Below are 14,100 nucleotides of genomic sequence, written 5' to 3'. Positions count from 1 at the left end.
CCAAGGGGTCCAGGCGTCATATCAACTGGGATGCCATATATGTTCCTCTGCCTCCTCCTCTAGCCAAAGTGCTTCTGGAAGGACAGGATCCTAATTTATTTCACCTTTGTGCCTTTTCCAGTACCTTGTACTCAGCAGGCATTCAGGGACGTGCATTCTGTGCAGGGACGTGGGGCAGGAGAAGGAGGAATTCCCAGCTGTCCACATCTCTCTTGGGGTTTAAATCTAAACCTTTTCTTCCACTACTGATATGTGTCTGAAGAAGGCGCAGAGGAAAATTAAAATCCCAAGTCATTGTTGTAGGCGGTTGCATAAAAGAAGGGCCAGCTCAGCACACCGTAATGCAGCACACTGACAGCGACACATCCGAGCCGAGGAGGGCTGGGCCAAGGGACCGGAGCAGCAAAATCTCACTAACATGCAGCACCCGGGAGGAAATGAGTCAGTCCGGGCATAAACATGACACAGCCCCGCGCTCAGAAACCCCAAGTCTGAGCGCACTGCGTGTGGTCAGCATGTCTGGGATCACGAGTCACCCATCAGGCAGGGTGACCACATGTGAAAGTGCACAAGTTAATGCTGATATCTGTGCAGGAGGAGACGTGACCACCTGTACAGTGGAACCTCCTGTCAAGTTCATTGACAGGAAATGTTGGTCTGGATCATTCAGTGCACATTGAAAGGCATATAGCTTCAGTGGTTTAGGTGCCTAAATCCACTCTCGGGTAATGAACGGAGGGCACTTCACCATTTTAAACAGCTATTTTAAGGAATAGGTAGGGAGGACTTAGGAATAAGGGGTCAACAATTTGTATGCACGTGTGCCTCCACAGGGCTCAAAAATAGCTTGTTCTCATTAGCATTGCCCTTGCAGTATTGCTTAAAATCTTAATTTTCCTTAACTAAAACTTTTTTTTTTTTTTTCACAGCTTAGGCAACAGGAAATTTTAGCTCAGGCCAATATTGAAGTGTCACAAATTCTAAATTTGTTAGGTCTTAATGCAATTTGCTCTATTAATAAATCTTACAGTCAAACCTCTCTTAAGGATTCTGATTACAGATTGGACCAGGTAAGTGGTTATGTTGAAGGGCATCTCTTGGTGCCTCTGGTTTGCGTGAAGTGCACTGTGGCTTTTTACCTAGGAATCGTGGGTTGTATTTCCTCCAGTAAGGTGCATTCTCCAAAATGATCAGCCTTGACTTCTGCCACAGTCTCTTACAGAAGCTTGCAGCTTCTTGTGATTATTACCATAATTGTTACTACATCTTATGCAGAAATGTAGCTTAATATATTCCAAAGCAAATCATTTTTATTTATTTATACATCTGCCTTCTGTCATGCAAAGATAATTAAGAGCTAATTGTGGTTCTATCACTTAGCATTTGTTAAGGGTCTGAAACACTAGATTTTAGAGGCTAGAGCCCTGAGTTATATCCTTTTTTCTGCCTCTCTTAGAACTTGAGACAATGGTGCAGCCACTCTCTCTCTCCATGGGTCCAGAGGGTTGGCTGCAAGCCTGACATCCATCCTCTCAGCTCATGGGGGGCGGGGCGTTTAATGTTTCTCACTCTGAGTTCTTTGACTAAGAGATGGTGGATGAATAATTATAACAAGAATATTTCCTCCTCCACACACAGATGTGAGGAGTAATGACTATGAATTAAGCCATGTGTTGTTAGAGCGAAGGAAGCATCTGTTAGTGGCCAACACTGAGGAGAAGACCACACAGTGATTGCAGAGTGTCAGTTCCTGGCCCAGAGCAGTCAAGCAGAGGTCCCCATATGGGTTCACCTGGCCATGAACAGAGCCTAGCTCACAAGATGAGACTGAAGATCAATCAAAATTCCTGTCCCCTCTGAACACGAACCACTGAGTCCATCCTTAAGAAACCTGCACTAATCTTCAGAGGTATCTTCACTCCCCAACTCTCCTTAAATTCTTGACCTTTCTGTTGGATCAGGCAATTGGTATCATTGGTTTATTTTTAGATAGAAATGTATGTCTGTTTGACGAATAAACTTGACATTGAAAAGAGAATGCCTTGGTGATGGGGAAAGACTGGAACTATTAGTAAAGGCCAAGCTCTCCCTTTCCAGATGAGTAACATCCAATTTCTCCATCCCTGATAGAAATATTTCCCATCACTATGATTCCAGCTGTTGTCAAAAGGTACCGAAAGAACTTGGCACGTGTACATGGTATGACAGGCTCAATTCACTGGACTGGAATCAGAGAGCCGGGGTTCTCACCTCAGCTCTGCCAATCACTCACAGTGACCTTGGCCAAGCCCCTCCACCAATTGGAGCCTCAGCATCCTCATGGGTAACATGGAGACAGGACTAAACAACCTCAGAGGTCCTTTTCTTTTTCTTTTTCTATTTTTTAATTTATTTGACAGACAGAGATCACAAGTAGGCAGAGAGGCAGGCAGAGAGAGAGGAGGAAGCAGACTCCCTGCTGAGCAGAGAGCCCAGTGCGGGGCTCGATCCCAGGACCCTGGGATCATGACCTGAGCTGAAGACAGAGGCTTAACCCACTGAGCCACCCAGGCGCCCCATCAGAGGTCCTTTTCAATCAAAACACTGCATGGCTGTATAACACTTTTCTCCCCAAAGGTTCGAAATACTTTGTAACTTTATTTATGCAAAACATAAACCAAGACCAAGAGATCTCCATTAAGTAGAGAACCAAGTGCGACAAATTTCTCAAGATAGTCTCTTACTATCCAGAGCTAGTTTATGGGCTTAAAAGAACTGGTTCAATGTATTTCTGATAATGGAAAGATAACAGGGGTGAAAAACCTCTCCCCTTCAAGCCTTGGTGGAGTCCTTGGCATCGTACAGGACGCAAGCAAGGCCACGTTTCAAACAAACATTGTAAAAAGTCCTTGACCTGGTCATTGTTGAAGTGCTCGGACATTTTTTTTTCTTATAAAAGGTTGGCTCCAGTGTCAGAAGACAGATTATCTTCTGCTGATGTAGAAATCCCTTCTAATGCTGCCCGTGTCCTGAGAAGTCCCTTGCACCAATCTCCCCCTGAGAGTTTGACTGAGCCAGCACCCCCGCCCTGTGATGGGCAGGCACTCCACATCCCCTTTCCTGCCCCAGAAGAACTCCAGCAACCCTGGATGCAGTCAGCCCTGGGCATGGGAACATTGTCACCATGTAATATACAATTTGGATTCACCCTGATCTCTAGGCATGAAGATGACGTTCAGCACTTCAAAGTCATGAGAGACAACAAGGGTAATTACTTCCTGTGGACAGAGAAGTTTCCATCTCTAAATAAGCTGGTGGACTACTACAGGACGACTTCCATCTCCAAACAGAAGCAGATCTTTCTGAGGGATAGAACCCGAGAGGATCAGGTATGCCTCAGGTCCCGATCATCCCCAGTCCACAGATTTTAGACAACAGGAGTCCTATGTGACCCATCGAGACAACACATTCGATGAGCCTTTCCTCTGAGGATTCTGGAAGAAAGAATAAGTCTGAAGTCAGACCTCAATTTAAACCATCTCATAACACTTCCCAACCATGTGATTTGGGAAAGTTGTCTGATCCTCAGTTTCCTGATCCATAAAACTGGAATGATGGTGACAGCTAGCTCGTAGATGGTGGTGAAGGTTAGAGGATACCACGTAAGCCCCTTCCCTGACATCGCTCCTAACAGTGCTACAAGCACGTCCCAAACATTAGCTCTTCATTGTGGGTGCTTTGTTTTATTCGCATAGATAGTACTACATCACAGTTCCAGCCTAGCCTAGGAGTTGCCCAAAGATGAAGGCCAGGGGCCCACACATGGGGAGGTAGGAGGGCCGCCTAGAGTCTGGGACTAAGGCGGCAGGTAGAGCTTTGTCAGAGAAAGGGAGGCTGGGGGTGTTGGAGAAAAAAACTGGATCTGGAATGCTTGCTCTTGGAATGGTGTGGAATATAGAGTACTATTTTACTAGAAAATGCATCAGACACACCTAACTTTTTTATTTAAAGATTTATTTATTTATTTTAGAGAAAGAGAGAAAGAGCACTCAAGAGCAGGCAGAAGGACAGGGGAGGGGGAGAGAACCTCAAGCAGACAATCTTGAGTTGAGCACGGAGCCTGACACAGGGCTGGAACCCATGACCCTGAGATCATGACCTGAGCTGAAACCAAGAGTCAGACACTTAACCAACCGAGCCACCCAGGCACCCTCAGACGAACCTAACTTTAAAGATTTTATTTATTTATTTGACACACAGAGAGAGAGATCACGAGCAGGCAGAGAGAAAGGAGGAAGCAGGCTCCCCGCTGAGCAGAGAGCCCAATGTGGGGCTCGATCCGAGGATGCTGAGACCATGACCTGAGCCGAAGGCAGAGGCTCAACCCACTGAACCTAACTTTAAATCCTAATTTCATCACTAACTATCCTTATTACCTAGCCAAGTTAAGAAACCTTTCTGAGTATCAGATTTCTCATCTGGAGAATGGAGAGAATATAATACTTCCCTCACTGGGCTGTTGTAAGGATTAAATGAGATAATACAGTGATAGCACATGCCTTAGAGTCTGGACAAGAGTAGGCACCAAGGAAATGCTAACTTGCTTCCCATTAGAAAATGCACATGCACACAACGTATAAAATACCTTCCAAAGGAAACAACATCATTGTAAGAAAGAAATGGGTATTCTAGGAAGAAGCATTTCTGGAGTAGTTAAAACAGTTGAAATCCCTGGAATGAGTTATTTGAAAGGCTTTGAGGCTTTCAAAGCAACAGGTGCTCTGGGGGAAGTGGAGAAAACCATCTCAGGCAACTGGTTGATTGTAAGCCTAAGAAGGGACAGTCCTAGGAGAAAAGGGTGTCCCAGCAAGGGCACGTCAGAGTTCAGAAAGAAAAACAAAGGTTTACTGAGACTTTGTGAATTATTTAAACCAAGAAACAGAGGTATTAATTTACCAGGATGTGCATGTAGAGAAAAGAGGGGTAGCCTAAGATGCATTAAACTGAATGAAATGAGTTCATATTTGTAAAGCACTTCGAGCAGCACCTGGCATGTACGAAGCCCAGGCCCTGGGTAGTTGTTTATGAAATAAAAATAACAAGAAATTACCTCTGAGTCACAAGGTTGTGGTGCCATTAAGCAGAACGGCCGTGCTCCTTCCCAGCACGTGCCCAGCGCCAGGCCTGGTTTCCATGGTGCCGCAAGAGGGCTGCTGTTTGGGGCCCTATCACCAGGCGATAAATGACAGTTCAAAATCAGGCAGAGTCAATGGCAGAGCTTATGGGGAGGGGAGGGTGTCTGGCGGTGTGGCAACACGCGATAAGGAGGAGTGGCATTGTGTCAGTAAGATAGAATATTGCAGGTTGATTACAGAGAGGGAAACAAGCCCGCTGGGTAGGGGCTCAATGGGTAGCACGTGGAAAAGTGAACCAGAGGAGCCCGAGTCCCCAACCCAGGAGAACCTGAGAAACTGGAGACCATTTTTGAAACCATGAGGGTCCAAACCATGGGCTCTCTTGAGGCTGCCCGCGTGCCGGCAGCTGTTTGTGGGAGAGGTCGTGGGCAAAGTCTGGAAACAGCAGGCAGCAAGGGGGGGCGGGGCTGGGGGGCCGGGAGATGCGCAAGGGGGACGGATCTCCATCATCTTCATCATCTTTTCCCAGGGTCACCGGGGCAACAGCCTGGACCGAAGGCCCCAGGGAGGCCCGCACCTCAGTGGGGCTGTGGGAGAAGAAATGCGGCCTTCCATGATCCGGAAGCTGTCGGACCACCCGGCACCGCCTCCCTCGCAGTACTCCCCGGCACCCCCGGCCCAGCAGCACCGCTATCTGCAGCACCCCCACTTCCACCAGGTACAGCAGAGGAATGACGTGGGCGCCGTGAGGTAGGGAAGACGCCCTGCTCCCCCACCCTGGGGCTCGGGCCACCCTGTCCCCACGGGCACGGAGCGTGTGAAAATCCCCCACAACACCAGATGCAAACAGAGTGAACAAAGGCTTGGGGACTGTCGTGGTCCTGGGACCGTGGGGAGGAGTGTCTCGGGCCCTGCCCAGCCTCGTGAGGACTCACAGAGTTCATAACGGAGACCCGGGACCTTACAACTGGCAGAAATATGATAATATGATATGGGAACTGCTCTTGGCAAAGAAGGCCCTGTGAATTCATTGGTTTCCTGCCTGAACACACACACACAAACACACACACACACACACACACACACACACGTGCGCGCGCACGCGCGCACACTCCTACCCTGAGGATTCAGTGAACCATTGTTTCATTTCCCTGTCAGCGCAGTTCCAGATCTATCCGTGCCCCCTAACCCATCTGGCTGTGGAGAGCCACGAGAAAAACGGATTAACACCCACAATAGAGCCCCGCTTGCTTATTTCCTTACTCCCTGCTTTGTTCCAGATGGGGTCTGGGGCCGCTTACCGAGATGGACAACACAGCCAGATAACATCGATCCTAAATTCCCTAGTAGGGCACACAAAGCCCTTTGTAGGCTGCCTGTATCTGCTTCCCCAGCCTCATCTGCTGCTGCCTCCCCCTAAACCACCCCCACGCCCCACCCTCCCCACTCCCTGAGCAAAGACACATTCCAGCAACTCTGCACTATCTTTAGTTACCAGAATGGTCTGTGTGTTTTCTCTCATGACCTGGCGGCATTTTATATCCTCTTTCCTCTGCCTAAAATGCCCTTTGCTGGCTGATCCTTCTCCTCTAAAGCTAGAGTTCAAGTGTCACCTCCTCTAGGAAGCCTTCTCTGATTACCCTGGCAGACTTAGACATTCTCTCAGCTCAGTTATCACTTAAATGTGTGTAGTTCCCCGTCTAAACCGACAATCCCCAAAGACAAAGACCTTTTCTTTCCAGCTACATATCCCCAGTGACTAGGACGGTAGCAGACACATGGTCGGCGCCTGATAAATACTCTTTGAGTGAATGAAATCTGGCATCGTCTTCACAATCGAAGGTCCCTGTGCCATCCTCCACCGCCCCTGCCCCCAACACCTGGGTTTATTGTCACCAGCAGCAAGTATCCTTGGAGCACTGGCTGTGTCTGTGGCATCTGAGCAAGGCGCCGGGGGGCCTGACAGGGACATGGTATGGTGACTGGTCCTCTGTGACATGTGTTCCCAGGACCGCCGAGGAGGCAGCCTTGACATAAACGATGGGCACTGTGGCATGGGCGCGGGCAGCGAAATGAACACCGCCCTCATGCACCGGAGACACACGGACCCCGTGCAGCTCCAAGTGGCCGGGGTACGTAGGCTTTCCCTCCCTGGGCTCCATGAGGGTGGCCAGAGGGGCACTTAGAGCAGGGGCTGGTCCTCCCGGAGAGAAGCAAGCTGCTCAGAGCTCCGAGTGGAGGCGGTGGGCGCTCCTGGGAGGAGGAGGAGTTCTGGGGCCCAGCCGAGCCTGCTTGTTGTCCTGTCCCGCCACCGGGCCGTGTCCTCACCTCGCGTTTCGGCTCCCGCTTGGGCTGTAGCGGACGTGAGCTGTTGCCCTTTTCCTGGCGCTGCATCTCCCTGGGTGGCCGTAACACGGGCACTGTTCGCTTGGGCATGCTGCCATCCTTTCTGTCACCTGGAGAGAGTCAAAAGACCCGCATAGACGCCCAGGCAGTAGCTGTCAAGGATGCTCCTGGGGCCTGGGAGACTAACTGCTCTGGCGGTGGAAGTCCTGAGTGCGGAGCGCGACTAAGGTGGGCTCTGCTGAGGTCAGGCCTGGGGCTGGGCTGCGGGGTCTGCTTTCTGTCCTCGCCGAGGTCTTGGTCTCAGTGTGGGAGCCGGCAGGACCCTCCTGCGAGACAGCGGCTCGGAGGGCCAGCACCCCCCACCACGGCTCAGCGGGACCCCCTCTGTGCTTCCCCCAACAGCGAGTGCGGTGGGCCCGGGCGCTCTATGACTTCGAGGCCCTCGAGGACGACGAGCTGGGCTTCCGCTGCGGAGAGGTGGTCGAGGTCCTGGACAGCTCCAACCCGTCCTGGTGGACCGGCCGCCTGCACAACAAACTGGGCCTCTTCCCCGCCAACTACGTGGCACCCATGATCCGATGAGGCCCTTCCCGGGGCGTCAGAGGCTGTCATCGGAAGCTGCCTGCGGGAGAGGGGCAAGGAAGAGAAGCCGGGGCCATCTACACATACGCACACGGGTGCGCGCACACGCACACACCTCTGCCTGTGTGCGCGCGCATTTTATAGTAGTAATTCATTGGCGATTTCGTTGGTTACTTAGTTGATATGAAAGGAAGTCAGGCGAAGAATTAGATTCATACTTGTTTTTCTGCTCCCCTCAGTGGCGCGTGGAAGGCTGTGGGAAAGCTGGAGGGTGGGGGGCAGGGACAGGAGGCTCCCAGTTCTTCCCGTCCCAAGGCCACGAGCAGCGGAGCGAGATCCACGCCCGGGTTGTCCCAGAACAACAGGGCAGGGCAGGTCTGGGGGCCCATTTCCGCTTCCTCCCAGCCCTGCTCACCTCCAGGGTTTGCAAGGCAGCTTCCCTCCGTTCTACAAGGGTGGGCTCAGCGGGGTTGAGAACAAAGGCGCGGCCCCATGGGGCTGAGCTGGGAGCAGGAGGGGCCGTGAAGGCAGGACTGGCGCTGGGTGGGGAGGGGGTCCTGCAGCCGGGGCGAGTCTGGTCTCCCGCTCCACGCTCAGCGGGGACCTTCACCTCCCTGCAGCCCGTGTTCCCGGCTAATCCTCCTCCCTGTGGCTGACCTGGGGAATCAGAGACCCGGAGGAGCCAAGCACTGGGAGATGGAGGGATTTTCACAAATCCCCAGTGGCTTACCTGGGAGTCACCTCTGTTTCCCGGGATACCAAGAAAGCAGCTTGGAGACTCTGTAAAATGTTTGGAGAAGCCCGGGGTGAGAAAGCGGGATTTGAGAGCCATTGTTTTATGGCAACAAGGGTGTCTCTTTGGGTCTCTGTTTGTTTTCCCATGTTTTGAGGATGCTTTGCGCAGTGGCACAGAGACCAGCCCAGTCCACGGGGGCGTTGACCTGCCGTTGCCCACGGGCTACCTGCCGCGGCATGACCCTGGGTGGGAGCCGGCTTTGCCACGAGCGTCCAGGATCCAGCTGCTGAGCCATTGCTGGCAGCTCCCCCCCAACAGCTGCATGAGGGGCAAGGGACACCCATGCCACCATCTCTCTTGCCACCTCAACATAGAATTGTGATTCCCTCGGGGGTGTGGGTGTGAAGCACAAACTGGCCAGGAAACTCAGTGGGACCTGGGGGGCAGAAACGTCTGCCCAAGGGCCCTGATGGGGGTGGGGGGTGTCTCATGAGACCTAAATGAAAGGGTGGGGTGCCTGTGCTGGTGAGGGAACATGGGGGTGAGGTGGGCCTGTCCCTTTGTCTTCTCCCCCAGCCCTTCCTGCTCTAAGGAGTGACCGGGCGGCCATTACCGAGGGTGACAGGAGAAGAAAGAGTTTCTGACTCAGAAGTAACAGTCAGTATAACACAGGCTGTGTCCCTCTGACTCCGAATTCTATGGTTTTGTGATCCCTGCGTGGCCTTTAGAGGGGAAGGGAAAAAGCAGGCACTCTGCAGGGAGTCTTGGGAGGGAAGAGAAAGCAGCCCTGAGAGGCCAGGGGAGTGGAGCGGTCTGGCGCAGCCTGCAGACATGGGAGCCGGGACGCGAAGGGTAGCAGAGTCATCTCAAAAGATCAAGGAGCAGCTCGAGAGGCACAAAGGGAGGGAAAGGAGGCAAGACGTTACGTGGGGCAGGTGAGGAAGACGGCAGCGCAGGGGCCAGCGGGGGCGGACAAGCAGGGGAAGGAGGAACGGAGCAGCGGGGAAGGAGGAATTAGAGCCGAGACGGGAGTGCTGGCGAAGGCAGGGGCGAAGGATGAGGAGCCGGGAGAGAGAAAACAAGGCAAAGGAGACCTACAAGCTATTTTGGTGCTCGGTGATGCGAACATGTTACAGTAAATAAAAGCCAAAAGTGATGTTTGATTTTACAGTATTTACAAACCATATGCTTTAAACAGCCCACAAACCCCATCCATTTGTCTGATGATGTAGGAGGACCGGCCCCAGTGGAGAGAGAGGGAAATGATTTGGTTCTGGCCTGGATTTCGTGCCTTGAAACACTCCTCAAGAAAACAATGATACGACCAGTGCCAGTGTTTTGCCAGGCTGCGTGTTGTGTCTGTGGGCGTGGGGGGCTCTGGCCTGGGGAGGTTCACCCCGCAGTGTGGGCAGAGCTCTAGGGCCCTTGGGACTAGGCTAAGAGGATAAGGATGCAACTGTCCCTACTTAGGGGCTGTTGGGAAGTGGCTTTGCTGGGCCTCTGGTACTGCCTCGGGGAGCCCATGGGAAGTTCCTCTCCACCTGAGCATTTCAGTGCCAGGGGCGTGTCCTCCCGGCCTCACAAGCCACGCAATCCCAGTCCGGGAAACAGCACAGATGTCTGACTTCAGCTGAAACGCTCTGCATGACCCGGGGGCAGGGAACTTCCAGAGAAAATCCAGTTCCTGATGAACCGGTTCCATTTTCTACCCATTTGCCGAGGCTCCCTGCAATTTCCAATCTCTGGAAACTGCCACTGCCCACCCACTTTTAGATGGCCTCAGGGTGATCGAAAGCGGTGTTTCTCAAAATTTAGTGCCTGTGGATTGCCTGAGGAAGGTGTTAAAATGCAGATTCAGATCCAGTGCTGCGTGTCCACAAGCTCTGAGGTGACATGCCTTCATCCACAGACCAGTCTTCGAGTAGCGATGGCACAGAACTTGACAGGGGGCTAGAGAGCCACAAAAATCAGAAGAGATCTTTTTTCTAGGGATCTTCAGGCACTTTCCTCTGTCGCTTACAAATGAGATGTGATTCAGAACTGCCATTATGACATCATCCGCATTTGACGGCCCAGGTGATCGACTTCAGGTTCTCCACCTCTATCAAGAATCAAGAAACTTTAGGATGACTAGCATTCAGAAAAAGGCCACACACGGGTTTCCCAATGGTGATTAGTTTAAAGATAAGCAGAGGTTACAGAAGTTGTGAAAGCTTTCTCAGGAAATCTTTAAACATAAAATGCACTTGCATCAGGTGTGGTCCTGCTTGGAGGCGAGGGAATGACCCATGTCACTGGGGCACCGTTAGATCAACTAACCCAGAGCAAAACAGGCCACAGGCAGGACAGGTTGGCCTGGGCGAGTACTTGCTATTTGCCTTGTCAAAAGTTAACACTTCAGCCTGTGTGTACCAAAACAAGGACACGGGAAAAGCATGTTGTCTTGTTTCTTTTAAATACTTCTCAGGTTCCTCCACGTCTCTCCATCACCACAGCCGAACCACCATATCTTTTCCTTGGTGACCCGTTGAGCCCGGACACGCTTCTCCCAGCATATCCTCTTGTCCCCAGTCCATTCTCCACACAGATGCCAGAGTGATCCTTGTACAACAGCAGCCTGATCGCGTCACTCCCCTGCCAACTGCCACACTTGGATTTTAATCCAAGTCCCCATGTGGCTGCGGGTGGTCTGGCCCTGCCTCCCCCCTTCAGCCTCCTCTGTGCCTCTCCCCTCCCTGATGCCATGCTCCCACCCACTGGCCTTCTCTCAGCCTCCAGATTGGTTCCCAAAGCCTCCATACCTTTTGGTCTCCCTCTACCTAGCTAACTCCTATGCACCCTCAGTCCTCAGCTTAAATGTCACTTTCTCCAATTATCTTTCCCTGACCCTAATCTAAAAATCCTTCCCGTTGGACTATCTGGTGGTTCCTGGTGCTTTTCCTGAACAACGTGTAAGTTGGTCTATTGGCCTATTAGACTTTAAGCTCCCTGGGGGCAGGGATCATCTGTTTTGTGGACCATTGTATGCCACAACATGTAGCCCTGTGTTCGGTGCACAGAGGCTCCACAAATATTTGTTTAGTGAATGAGCAAGTGAAACCTGCCTCGTGTCACCTATCATTCATTCTGTAACCCAAAGGTCCCAGGCCTCATGGACCCGTAGGTGCAAACAAGGTGATATTAGCATCGATGCCCAAGTTACAGTAGCTTTCAGCCGTGTGCCCTCAAGATCTCCAGTTACTTTGAGAGTCCACAGGAGGGAGGCTGGTGTCTCGTGTGTTTAAGCACAGGTCTGCTAACGCTTCCTACTCTGGCCAGGTTCGATTTTCCCTGAACATCCTCCGCGGACAGCATCTTCCCGGATGCGGTCGATCCGCTGTCCGTTGCATCAGCGTGTTGAGGAAATACCCCAATCCTTCAGGAAGCTAACTCTGCCCTGTAGTCCGTGTGGCTAGGTGGGTCGGGGAAGAGGAGGGGTGGAGAACGGCCTGTACGCAGTTCTGAGTCGCCCCTGTCCTTGGGCCCCAGAGACCCTCTACCTAGATCAGAGTTCCCGCACAGCTCATTCCCTCCTCACTGGAGCCCTTGCTCCCTCACACAGGACAGGAAGTCCCCTTCCCCTCCATCTCTCCCACCCTGTTGCCCCTTCCTCCTTCCGCTGAAAAGAAATGCTCTCATACTCTTTGTGCAATAGATCGCGCCCACGGTGCCAGAGGGATATGCACCCTGTCGTATAATCTGGACTGTGCTGTAATTCATTCATTAAATCAACAACTATTTACAAAACACCCCATAGAGGCCAGATGCAATGAGCCAGTGGGTCATCCACATCTCTCTACTTCCTCTGCAGCTGTGCCACAGTCCTTGCCTCATTTCAAGTCCAACCCCCAACCCCTGCCTCTGGGCTGGCCCTTCTGATCCAGCCCACTGACTGCCAGAGAGACCTTATTAACATGCAAAGCTGATGACATCAGGCTTCTGTTCAAAAGCCTCTGGGGGCTCCCACTAGCTTTCTGGCCACAGTTTAAACTCCCAGGCTCGGCACTAATGCCATTGTGTGATCTGAATGCTGCCTGTTTGTTCAGCCACAATGCTCATCTCTCCCCAGAATGAGTCATGGTGTCTCAGAGCTCTGAGTCTCTCCATTGGGTTCCTTCTGCCTGGAATGCCTTTCCCGCATTTTTTTTATCTAGATCAGTGAGGTCCAGTAGCACATCTGTGATGGTGATGGGAAAGTTCTCTATCTGCTCTGTCCAATGTGACAGTCTCCAGTCACTTGCAGTCACTGACTGCTTAATGTGGCTAGTGTGAATGCCCTCAACAGCGAGATGGGGCAAGTGGCTGGCTACCTCATTGGGCAGTAGGGATCCAGACAGCTACTCACTTTGAAATACTTAGCTCAGGGCTCAAGTTCTCCACTGGGATTCCATCCCAACTTCATGGCTGCGGTACATGTCCCTCCTTCATGTTCCTGTTGCATCCTTGTTCTGCTTCCATCCCAATACTCAGAACTCTATAGCATTGTTGGGGATTCATTGAGCCTGCCTCCTCCACGGCACTGAACTTTTTTTCATGCATGAGCAATTCACCCTATAAATGGTTGATGCACACGTGCATTGGTGTGCTGGTAAATGTTAAGCAACTGCCCTCTGAAGGAAAGCCCCAATCGGCACATTTGCCAATTCTGTAGTGTAGATATTCCTACTGTGCAGCAGAAGAATAGAAGACAGAATGAGTTACCACAGAAGGGGAAAATATATTTTCAGAAAGCCTACTTGATAAAGAACTGTTACCCAAAATAAACAATTCTTAAAATCCAACAATAAGAAAATGAACAACCCAACTGAAAATGGGCAAAAGGCCTGAACAGACACCTCACTGAAGAAAATAGAATATCACAAGTAAGCACGTGAAAAGATGGTTGACATTACATGTCATTAGCAAAATGCAAATAAAAACGAGATACCATTATACAGCTCTTAGAAAATCCAAGGACCAAAACACTGACAACACCAAATGTTGACAAGGGTGTGGAGCAACAGGAATTCTCATTGACTGCTGGTGGGAATGCAAAATGGTTGGTAGCATCTGGAAGACAGTTTGGCAGTTTCTTAGAAAAACGAAACATAGTCTTAACATATGATCTGGCAATCATGCTCCTTAGTATTTATCAAAGGAACTGAAAACTTATGTCCATGCAAAAACCTGTACATGAATGTTTATGGGTGTTCCATTCATAATTGCCAACACTTGAAAACAACCAAGGTGTCCTCCAGGAGGGGTTTGGATAAATAAGCTTCAGTCCATTCAAACAATGGAATA

General features: G+C 51.1%; 1 protein-coding gene across 3 annotated transcripts in view; it reads left to right on the top strand.

Moving 5' to 3' along the window:
• Nucleotides 1-9,946, top strand: part of GRAP2 (GRB2 related adaptor protein 2) — a 62,256-nt gene extending 52,310 nt beyond the window's left edge. For all 3 annotated transcript variants that reach the window (XM_013051643.2, XM_004743303.3, XM_045083829.1), the window contains 4 exons: nt 3,200-3,368; nt 5,644-5,832; nt 7,124-7,246; nt 7,863-9,946. In XM_013051643.2, the coding sequence (XP_012907097.1) occupies nt 3,200-3,368; nt 5,644-5,832; nt 7,124-7,246; nt 7,863-8,042 (661 nt within the window). In that variant the 3' untranslated portion in view covers nt 8,043-9,946. The remainder of the gene's footprint in view (nt 1-3,199; nt 3,369-5,643; nt 5,833-7,123; nt 7,247-7,862) is intronic.
• The last annotated feature ends 4,154 nt before the right edge of the window (nt 9,947-14,100 follow it).

This window comes from Mustela putorius, unplaced genomic scaffold (assembly GCF_011764305.1).
Source record: "Mustela putorius furo isolate JIRA1106 unplaced genomic scaffold, ASM1176430v1.1 tig00000738_pilon_pilon_pilon, whole genome shotgun sequence".
Lineage (NCBI taxonomy): Eukaryota > Metazoa > Chordata > Mammalia > Carnivora > Mustelidae > Mustela > Mustela putorius.
This window is presented reverse-complemented; position numbering and strand designations above follow the sequence as displayed.